The sequence below is a fragment of the Rhincodon typus genome, unplaced genomic scaffold (genome assembly GCF_021869965.1).
Source record: "Rhincodon typus isolate 14 unplaced genomic scaffold, sRhiTyp1.1 hic_rhity00001735, whole genome shotgun sequence".
Classification (NCBI taxonomy): Eukaryota; Metazoa; Chordata; class Chondrichthyes; order Orectolobiformes; family Rhincodontidae; genus Rhincodon; species Rhincodon typus.
Genome location: NW_025967373.1, coordinates 13,402 through 25,000, shown reverse-complemented (window position 1 = coordinate 25,000; position 11,599 = coordinate 13,402). Strand labels below are relative to the sequence as shown.

The window sequence follows — 11,599 nt, the reverse complement described above, 5'->3', positions numbered from 1 at the left end:
GAAACAAATTACACAGCCTTCCTTTCCCATTTCTCCGTCTAGTGCCTAGACCAATTAGAGTCAACCTGCTTGGTTTAAATTTAAACGAAGCTTGGCAGATAACTGTCAGTCATTCTGTAACTGGTGAATTCTCATTGGAAATATTTATACCAATCAGAGTCAATTTTCCAACTGATAACTCTTCTCAAACAGTGTAAAAAGGTTGTTTTCCCTTATTGTAATTACAATTTCTTGTAAAGTGTCCTATTGCATGCAAGACAAAAACTTCAACAAAACTTGTTTTTTTTTAGCAATATTCAACTTCTGTGCTAGCAAATATCTGTCTATACAAATAATGCATACCTCTAGCATAACCACTCGGGACTCACTATTTATGTGCAAGATATGTATGCATCTAAGTATCTAGACACAAGTGTAAGCAGATAAAATGATTCGTTGCTCAGCGAGATAAGAGAGATTTCATGTAGTACAAAGTACTCTCACGTACATTGACGGTAAATCCTTGATCACATCTCTAAACCAAAGTCTATTAGATGTGGGTGATTGCCCTTGGAAAGAAGTTGGAAGTCCACTCTAACTTCAGTCCTTCTACAGGTTTAAAGTGCATTCATGGTAACCTCAGCCAGTGCAGGAATTGAACCCATGCTTTTGGCATCTTATTGCATTGTAAACCAGCCAGCTGAGCTAATGGACCCCTCCCTGCATGCCTCCCCACCCCATGATACAGTAACCAATCAGCCCTTAAAACCTTTCTCCCTCCACATTCACTTCAACACCAAAAGCAAGAAGTTTGTTGATTTCTTCCATTTTTGTCAACAACTAATGTTTATATGACACCCTTTTAATATTGAATAACATATACAGACACTTGTATTTGTTTAGCATCTTTTCATAACCATTGGACATCTCAAAATTCTTTACAGCCAATAAAGTACTTTTTCTTTTGCAGCATAATCACTAATATTAGAATCACAGCAGCTAATTTTCACTCAGCTCCCACAGAGAGCAGTACAGGAATGAGTAGATAATCTGTTTTTTGTAATGTTGATTGTGGGGTGAATGTTGGCCAGGATGCCAGGGATGACTCCTCTGCTCTTCTGAGTAGTGCCATTGGACCTTTACATCCATTCAAACAGACAGTTGGGACTCCAGCTCAATGTGTCATCCAAAAGGCAGCATCTCTGACAGTGCAGCACTCCCTCAGTACTGCACTGGAGGTCAGCCTGGATTCTTGTGCATATGGTCTGGAGTGGAACTTGAACCTAGTACCATGCAACTGAGGCAAGTATGCCACAACTGAACCATGACTGATTTTATTCCCATATAAGGAGTTGAATCTTGGGCTACCTGGGTAAAAACCAGGAAACCTAATCATTGATTATAATAAATGGCCAAAATCTTGGTCAACGCAATCAAAGGCAAAGAAAAGTTACTGGTGTGAGTAGTTTGCCGGCCACCTAACTAACTAAGCTAAGGCTTATAGATTCTAAGGAGCATCATAAAGGAGGAGAATAATGTGACAGAGAGGTATAGGGAGGGAATTCCAGGCCTTAGGGCTTTGGTAAATGAAGCCATGACCAGAAGTGGAATTGATAGTGAGGAAAGTTATCAAAAATTACTGAGGGATCTTGATCAGATGGGGAGGTGGGCTGAGGATTGGCAAATGCAATTCAATACAGGTAAGTGTGAGGTGTTGCACTTTGGGAAGTCAAACCAAGATAGGACCTGTACAGTAAATGGTAAGGTCCTGAGGAGTGTTCTGGAAAAGAGTGTTGTGAAAAGACCTAGGAGGACAAGTACATAGCTTGTTGAAAACAGTGTCACAGGTAGACAGGTGGTGAAGAAGTTATTAAGCATGCTGGCATTCATCGATCGAGACATTGAGTATAAGTTGTTGGTGAGGCTGCATTTGGAGTATTGTGTACAGTTTTGGTCACCCTATTATAGGAAAGACGTAGTTAAACTGGAAAGTGTGCAAAGAAGATTTACGAGGTTATTGCCAGGACTAGTAGGCCTGAGTTATATGGAGATGTTGGCCAGGATAGAACTTTATTCCTTGGAACGTAGGAGAATGAGAGTTGACATTACTGAGGTGTATAAAATCATGAGGGGCATGGATAGGATGAATGCATATAGTCTTTTTCCCTGGGATGGGTGATTGAAAATTAGAGGCCGTAGGCTTAAGATGAGAGGGGAATGATTTAAGCAGGACCTGAGGGGCAACTTCTTTACGCAGAGAGTGGTGCATATATGGAATGGGCTGCCAGAGAAAGTGTTTGAGGCTGGTACAATAGCAACATTTTAAAAAACATTTGGATAGGTACATGGATGGCAAGGGTTTAGACGAATATGGACCAAATGCAGGCAATTGGAACTAGCTGAGTGGGCACCAAGGTCAGCACAGACCAGTTTGGGTTGAAGGGCCTGTTACCATGCTGTATTACTCTATGACTCTATCAGGGATGCTCAAGAGGCTGAAAATGGAAGTGTGCAGATATTTTGGAAGTTTATTGGATTAAAGGAGATTACAGGGCGAGGCAGAGGCCATGGATGAATTTGAAAAGCATGGTAAGAATTTTAATATCAAAGTTGCTTAACTGAGCAGTTAATCTAAGATAGAGGTTTTAGACCAATATTTCTTGCAATAAAATTGAACATGAAATTCTATCATGTAATGATTACTCTTGCCTTGTGGATCTGTTACAATGAAGCCATAAATTGTACATTATACATTACTGGGCTTACTGCAGCCTCCACTGAGTGCTTCTAGAATGTATTGTTCTTCAGAACTGTCTTGAATACACTGTATGAACTCATACTTAAGGCTACCTTTGTCAATTTGATTCTTCCAATCTAAATGAAGGTGGAAATCATTCCATAATTATTGCAGTACCCTTCTTATAAGCTCCCATTATTTCTTCATTTATACTAAGTTTTACTACATTAGATGACGTACTCACACCAGTGATATTTTTTAACTATTCCTTAACTCCACTCAAGCTGATTCTTTATCTTGAGCTTCTGAGCCATGATAATTTCTTACTACTGTACTGATATCATCCTTTAGTAACAGAGCTTTCCCCATCTCTCATTCCTTTTATCCTGTCCTTCCAAAATGAATTAACTTTGAATATTCATGATCCAGCTTTGTCTCCGGTGGATATTGTATTATATTCACTTTTTATTGTGCTATCCGTTCATTCGTCTTGTTAAGAATGCTACATGCATTTAAAGAACTTTTAATTTTGTCTGTTTGCCAATTTATTCGCTGACTAAGATCTCATTTGCTAGTGTTTTTAGGCTCTGCTTTTCTATCACAGTCCAGGTATCCGTACTTAGGGACTTGACAACTTGTAAGTTCTTTTATGTGAAGGGGGCCTATGAACTACACCCACAACACACTCTTTTTGACACTTCTTGTTCCTTGTTTCTATGCATATGATAAAATTTCTATTTCCTGATTTTCAGAGAGAAAATTGTTTCTTATTACTTATGGAGTGGGAGAGTATTTTGTTTAAAAATAAAGCTAGAATCAGGAATACAGAATTTGAGGTGGAGGGGATTTAGAGTTCCTTTCTCTCCTGAACTTCCCAAGTACTGTTTGATCTGCTGAATATTTCCAGTATTTTCTGTTTTTGTTGCTTAAGCGATTATTGACTACTGTCATCTTAATGCCTATTGGTGCTGTGTTTAAAATTTCTTCTCAAGGATCCTTGTTAATTGTCTTATCTTTCTCTGATGACTCTGAATAGGTTGCCAGAACTGGAAATCGGCCTATAGCTGCTGGAGAAATCAGTCGTTTACAGGCCCTGGTCTTCTTGAGTGGTCAACTGAGTTTGGCTCTTGCAGTTCTCCTGTGCTTAAATGATTACAGGCAAGTGAAGCTCACACTGGTTTCTGTACATGGACTAGATGGAAGAAATGTTGGCTGATGTTCTGATTAGTCTGATGATAAAAGGAAAGTACTGTGGATGCTGGAAATCTGAAAAGAAACAGAAATTACAGGAAATTATCAGCAGTCCTGGCAGTATCTGGAGAAAAGTAGTCAATGATCCTGACATCTGCTGAAAGGTTAGGGTCTTGATATGTTAGTTGGGATTATCTGGAGGTGGCAGGGATCCTGGAGCTAGAAGCAGTTGGGGACTCTACTCACTGCAGTTTAGAGTGGTGATCTCATTGAAATATTTAGGACTCTTAAGGGCCTTGACAAGGTAAGTGATGAAAGGATGTTTCCCTCAAGGAGAGTCTAGGACCAGAGAGCATAAGAGATGAGGAGGAATTTCTTCTGAGAGTTGTGAGACTTTGGACCTCCTTGTCACAGAGAGCTGTGGGGGCAGACTCGTTGTGTATTTTAAGACTGAGAGAGAGATTCTTGATCAGTAAGAAAACCAAGAATATGAAGAAAAGGCAGGAAAGTGGACGTGAGGAATGTCGGATCGTATTGAATGGCAGAGCAGGCTTGAGGGGCTGAATGGCCAATTTGTGTTCCTATTTCATATGGTGTCATGGTCTTCTTAGAAGGGAAGCCTGATTTACTAAGTTACAAAGCCCAGGGCTGCATTTTATGCTGGCAATCAATTAAGTGGCTGGTGCTTTCATCCAGTTTAAGAGAGCCCCTCATTTGCAACAAGTGCCCAAATAGGACACAACACCCGTGCGCAAACTTTTTATGAGCTGGCACCACTGGGACAAGGAGTGTACAGTTTGTTCAAATATTCTGGTTGATCAAGAGGTCCACATAATCAATTTAAAAACACACACTAAATAATAGAAACATAATGCAGGGGGCATGCACATCACTGCTGTACTTTATTTACAGCATAACTCACTTAAATAATAATGCAACTTTGCCTGAAATAAAACTTAACTTCTCACTAAGACTTGCACCCTCAACTGACACTCGGACATCATGGAAATCGTGATAGTTCAGTAAACTTCTGATATCTCGGGTACATAATTTTTGCTGGTTTATCGACAGTGCAGTTCATTACGTGCCAGTTAAAACAAAGTTTGCTGTATATATGTATGTGTATATATAATAATGTGTGTGTGTATATGTGTGTATCTATCCCAGGCTCATACCATCCCATGTACTTGCATCCATTTCTCATATCTGGGTACTGCTTACTTTTCTTGCCTATTATTTGAAATGATAGTGGTGGTCTGTCTTGAACCACTGCTGTATGTGCGGTGAAAGTAATCCCATATCCCAGAATTTTTTCTCCCCAACAACAAGCAACCAGTGGTTTTGTATCCAAATGACCTGTATATGACTTGGAGGTTTTTAATCTCGCACACATCATTCCTTTGTCTGCTAAGTCATGAGTTTGTGGGTTTAGGAAGTGCTGTTAAAAGAGCCCTTGAGTTTTTGTAAAGCATCTTGTAGTGCACACTAATCAGTGTCGTCGGGGATGGATATTTAGGCTAATGAATGAATTGCTAATCAAACAATGTTATCAACAACACCCTTTTCTATTACCAATTTAGTTTTACTTTTAAATCATTGGCTTGAACAATTCATCTATATAAATAATAGATCAGTTTTTGTTTGGAATACATTGCAGATGTTGTTTATCTTTACATATCAAACAGATTTGTAAAATGGTTTTGTTAAGACTTATGTGAAAAAGGAACATTTGCTATTCATGTACCAAGCTTTAAGTGTGTACAATTTCTTCTGCATTGGACTGTATACTTTTTAAAGTTAGCTACGACTAGTCATACGTTGAACCTAATCTGTGCAGAACCAGAAACTTCTTTACTGGACAGAATTTCAGCATGGGTTCCCCAATCTACCACAACCTTGATAGAAACCTGGAGCAGTGCTACAAACCTCCCCAAAGATTTTCATATGACGATGAATCTGTTTATGGAGAAAGCAATCTATGACCTATATCAGCATAAATCCAGTTGACTTTAATCATCTTGTACTTTTGCTATGTAATATTTGATGCACATTCCTTTTCTTTGACAGTATTGTGCTTGGAGCTGCATCGCTGGGACTAGTGGTCACTTACCCACTAACGAAGAGATTAACATATTGGCCACAACTAATTCTAGGTATGTAATTATTTGAGAGTTCTTGGTCTTCCAGGAAATACATAACTCTAAAAATACACAGCTGTAGATAAATTGTCTGAAATAAGAAAAGTTGTTGAGTTTTTTTAAAAATAAGAATGTTCACTTTGTTATTCAAGTTCAGAAATACATTTTGAATTGCCTTAATGAACTCCAATGCAATTTAAAAATCTAATAAACTTAGACAGATACTTTTAGTTATTCTGCAACTCTTGCATTTGCTTTAAATGTCAAGGAGTATACAGATCCATATTCCAACTGGTAATATCTTGGTGAATGATTTGCCTGAGTGACATTAGGGGATCTCAATCCAATACAAAGCAATCTATCAAACTACCAGGAAATGATTTAATTTGTGGCATCTCCCAACAATAGAAGAACAAATAATTACAGAAAATGAGGAAGTAGAATGAGAGTACTTTAAATTGAAAGTACTTCCTTCTGCAGAAGAATTTATTTATGTAATTGTACTAGAACTCTGCTTGTGTGTTTATGATATTAAAGACTGCAAATATGTTAGTAAGTGCATGAACTGTGTACACACCATTGTAATGTCAAATTCGTTTGCCTAAACTTGCTTAATGAAGTTTTATAATCTTCACATTAACTTCCTAATAGTAAAAGAATTTAAGCATATTTTGATGTTACGTTGTTGCTTTGTTGTTTCATCTGCCTTTACTTTTGCTTTCTACTTTTCTGTTTTTCATTTCCATATTTTTCCCCTTGCTGTTTTCTCCCCACTTAAGTTCTATTCCCCTGCAACGCTTATTTAAAGCCACCCACTCCACTAGCAAACACCCCTTTTGAGGATATTGGTTTTGGTCCTTATGGGGTCCAACCCATCCACCTTGTACAGATTTTATCTTCTCAAGTAGATGCTATAGGTGCTATAAGACAGGCTGCCAACTAGCTACCTACTGTAATACACTCCTCCACCCACTTTCTAGCACAAATTTTCAATCAATTCCTGCCTCTAATTCTTTTCACAAAATTCTACTGAAATTTATCTCTAGGTTTCTTCTGAATTATTGATTATAGGTCTTGCATTCAACTGGGGAACACTTTTAGGGTGGTCTGCTGTGAAGGGCTCCTGTGATTGGTCAATCTGCCTACCACTTTATATTTCTGGTATCATGTGGACATTGATATATGACACTATTTATGCACATCAGGTAAGATTATAAATTAAAATTCATCTAAATTTCAATTTTGCAACTTCTTGTTTGGATTATCAACACCACAACAGATGCTAAAACCTAATTGGACTTTGTTAGCCATGAACAGCAATAACGGCATTGCAGCAATGGCATTGTCCAAAAGAATGCGAGCAGCTTAGATTTATATAGCATTTGATTAGAAAAATAACCCAAGGTGCTTTGACAGTGCGAGGGTAAAATTGAAACCATTCCAAAGGTGGAGATTATGACCAGTGTTGCCTTGATTAAAGGGATGGGTTAAGGAGGATCTTAAATTAGGAGAGAAATGTTGAAAGATTGAGGAGTTTGGGAAGATTCAAGTAGCACCAAGCCAGCAAAAAGTGCATCTGCCAAAAGGGAAGAGTTAGGGTTGCACATCGAATATAAATAATAGAGTTCCATACAAAATATCTTGTATTGAAATCTGTCATGTTTTTCTTGTGTTTTAAAGCCAAGTTAATTATTTGGGAAATTTGACTTGTTAGGCCTTATTTAGGTCTTTTGTGAATTTGTGATTTACTTGTTAATCTAACATTACAATTTGTTCAAATGCTTCTATTGCTTTTAGCAACCAGCAGGGTCAAATTGACCTCTGTTTCTGTCACAGTGCTAATGGGCTGCATCCAACTGTTATACCACCTAGTGTATCCTGGCTTGACTTTTCAGAAGGGTTCTTCCGCTCATCCAGTATAACATATGTGATTACAGAATGTAATGGAGATTGCTGTGTTTAATTTATAGCTTATCTTTTTAACATGTGATGTTGGCATTAAAAACAACAAATGTGGAAGCTTTGGAGAGGGTGCAGAAGAGGTTTACCTGGATACTGCCTGGATTAGAGGCCATGAGCTATAAGGGGAGGCTAGAAAATTCAGGTTATTTTCTCTGGAGCAGCAGAGGCTAAAGGGAGACTTGATGGAAGTCTATAAAATTATGAGATGCATAGATAAGGTTGATGGTCAGAATCTTTTTCCCAGAGTTGAAATGCCTAATATTAGCAAGCATGCATTTAAGGTGAGAGGGGGAAAAGTTCAAAGGAGATGTGAGGGACAATTTTGTTTTTTAACGCAGAGTGGTCGGTAGCAGTCTGGAATGTGTTGCCAGAAGTAGTGGTGGAGGCAGATACAATAAAGATGTTCACTGGACTTTTAGATAAGCACATGAATATGCCAGGAATGGAGGGATATGGACCAAGGGCAGACAGAAGAAATGAGTTTAATTTGGCATCATGTTCGATACAACATCATGGGCCGAAGGGTCCGTTCCCGTCCTGTACTGTTTTATGTTGTAACAAATGTTAATTAAAGCATATGGAGAACTTACTTTCAGTTTCAAAATGTAATTAAGTTCGTTCAGCTGCCAAATTCAGCAGCAGTAGCATTTCAGCAACCTATATTAAAATGATCACTGCCTTTAGTGTCGATTTTTGTGCAGCTAATTTAGTTTAAAAATATTGTCATTGGACTTTTATTTCATACCATGCATACCGTATAAATCAACTGTGTAGACATTCGTTGTTTCTACTTGTGAGGGATCTTGGTTCCTTATATGAGTGCCCCTATAATCAAGGTGGTTTTCCAACTCAAAGGCAAAATACTTGGGGGTTTGGGCTCCCAATTTATGAACGCTCGTAGTAATATTTGGTTATAATTTTAAAGACCTGACGTACTCTCAGACAGCTGCTTTCTATTGTCCTGCATTGTGTTCTGACTTGAGAACAAATTGACATGCAAACGCATTCCAGAATGGAACCAGTTTACAACCTAAGGGTCGCCTGTACTGTGGATGCTATAAATCTGAAATAAATGCACAAAATGCTGGCAAAACCCAACTGGCTTGGCAGCATCTGTGGAGAGCAAAACAGAGATCATGTTTTGAGCACAGTATGACATTTTTTCAGAACTGAACAATAGAACTCTTTGAAGAAGAGTCAAACCAGACTCAAAATGATAACTGTTTCTACTAGACCTGCTGAGTTTCTCCAACGTTTTGTGTATTTGTGATGCACTGTGATACCAATAGCATGGGTTCAATTCCTGCACTGACTGAGATTACCATGAAGGGTAACCCCTTGCCATGGTGACCTTCTGGTTAAACCACCACCAGTCATTTCTGTCTAATTAGAGAGCCACCCTATGGTGCAGTAGGATTATGGTGACATTACCTTTTATGTGATGATAAACAGTTCGTTTGAGAAGCAACAGACTATTTGTGAGAATACTTTATTCTAAGTTTCTGTATTTAGGATAAAACAGATGATGCTGTAGTAGGAGTGAAATCAACTGCATTAAAGTTTCAAGAACAGACCAAGCAGTGGCTAATTGGATTTAGCACAGTCATGCTGACAGGATTGACGGTGGTAGGACTAAACAGTGAACAGACATTACCCTACTACACTGCTGTGGTGGCTGTTGGAGCTCACCTGGCTCATCAGGTATGAACATTGGCACGTTTCTGTACTTGTGAATGCTAATAAAAATGTTGCATGAAATTACGAGGGTGAAGTTGGACCAGAACTATAACTTTAATTTTTGTACCTCTTCTTAAAATTGAGAAAAGCTTGCACTTTCACTTGTTATTGATACTGTCTCTAGAGCATTTTGTTTGTCCTTCAGAAGCAAAACCCCCTTCACAAGTTACAGCAAAAGGCTTTAATAAAGTAAAGTGAATAGTGACTTTGAAAAGAAGCAATTATTATTTTGACAAAATTTCACATGTATTTTGAATGTTGCAGCTTTGCCAATTAGTTAGCTGTGTGCTGCACTCTGCATCAATTTAATATATGATTTGTAATTCGGAGTTCAATGATTAATGGCTTGTAACAATGGCTAACTCTGAATGTTTTAGTCAACAATGAATATGGTTATTGCAAAAGATAGTTGAATTATTGTTCATGCTGCAAGCAAACTTGTTCTCTACAAGGCACTCGTCCATATAATTATACCTTCAAAGAAAATATTATGTTCTATCTCAAAATTCCATAACTTTTATGAGATAATGTTTTGACATTTCCCTGGTGAAAACAACAACTTGCATTTATTTTATGCCTTTTAATGCATTAAAATGTCCCAAGTAATGAAGCAATTTCATTTGTTGGCAGGCTGATTCTTAGTTATATATCCTTATACCTTGAATTTATGATTGATTGGCCATCAAATGGAAATGAGGCACTTCTTTATTGGGTTGGTGAGAATACACAAGTACATCAATGACGTACACATATCTGCATGGTTCATTAAGCATAATTGATGTCTGAGACTTTGGAACAGGTTACCTCCTTTCCCGTCAACTGAAGAATCTGTGTTTGAGGAAGACTAAATTAGGGAAAATGTGCTCTTTCTTGATTACCCGTTAAATGCATTATTTTACAGTAAAGGCATATATGTTGTATAGACCTGAAGCTTTAAGAATCTGCACTTTATATTCATTACAGCAGGTTGATGTTCCTTTAAATAGTACCAAGATAAAGTCTCTCATTGTACACTTTATCTCGTGCTTAAAAATGCAATAGGATAGCCTCTGACTTGGTAGTGTCAATGACCCAGACTTTCTTTGCCCTGTAGCTGTTAATACCACCTCAGGGGCAGTGGGCTGACACTAACTAGTATACAAATTCACCAGCAACTTGTGGCAAGAAATAATTCCTTTGAATTGTGAACCACTAGTTTTCTAGTGCTCTGGTATTAGTTTTGCAAAATGCAACTTAGATTCATACCTAGGGAAAGGAAAATAGAGTCATACAGCATGGAAACAGACCCTTTGGTCCAACTCATCCATACTGACCAGGTTTCCCAACCTAAACAATCCCACTTGCTTGCATTTTGCCCATATCCCTCTAAACCTTTTCTATTCATGTATCTGTCCAAGTGTCTTTTAAATGTTGTTACTGTACCTGCATCTACTACTTCCTCTGTCAGTTCATTCCACATACGAACCACCCTCAGTAGAAGAAGTTGCCCCTTAAATCGTTCTTCTCTCATCTTAAAAAATATGCCCCCCGTCTAGTTGTGAACTCATCCACATCAGGGAAAAGACCTTTGCTATTCACCTTATAAAATCACAAGAGGCATAGATAAACAAGGTCACCCCTCAACCTCTTACACTCCAGTGAAAAAGGTCCTAGCCCATTCAAACCCTCCAGTCCCAGCAACATTGTGGTTTTTGGAAGCTGATCATCTCAGATGCAGAGATAGTAGGAACTGCAGATGCTGGAGAACCCGAGACAACAAGGTGCAGGGCTGGATGAACACAGCAGGCCAAGCAGCATCATAGGAGCAGAGAGGCTGACGTTTCGGGCCTAGACCCTTCATCAGAAAAGGGTCTAG

General features: G+C 38.4%; 1 protein-coding gene across 1 annotated transcript in view; it reads left to right on the top strand.

Moving 5' to 3' along the window:
* Positions 1-3,725: 3,725 nt before the first annotated feature.
* The window catches only part of LOC109913135 (coenzyme Q2 4-hydroxybenzoate polyprenyltransferase), a 12,192-nt gene continuing 4,318 nt past the window's right edge, over positions 3,726-11,599 (top strand). The window contains exons 1-4 of the mRNA XM_048592742.1: positions 3,726-3,874; positions 5,975-6,060; positions 7,117-7,250; positions 9,520-9,708. Coding sequence (XP_048448699.1) covers positions 7,212-7,250; positions 9,520-9,708 — 228 coding nt within the window. The 5' untranslated portion in view covers positions 3,726-3,874; positions 5,975-6,060; positions 7,117-7,211. The remainder of the gene's footprint in view (positions 3,875-5,974; positions 6,061-7,116; positions 7,251-9,519; positions 9,709-11,599) is intronic.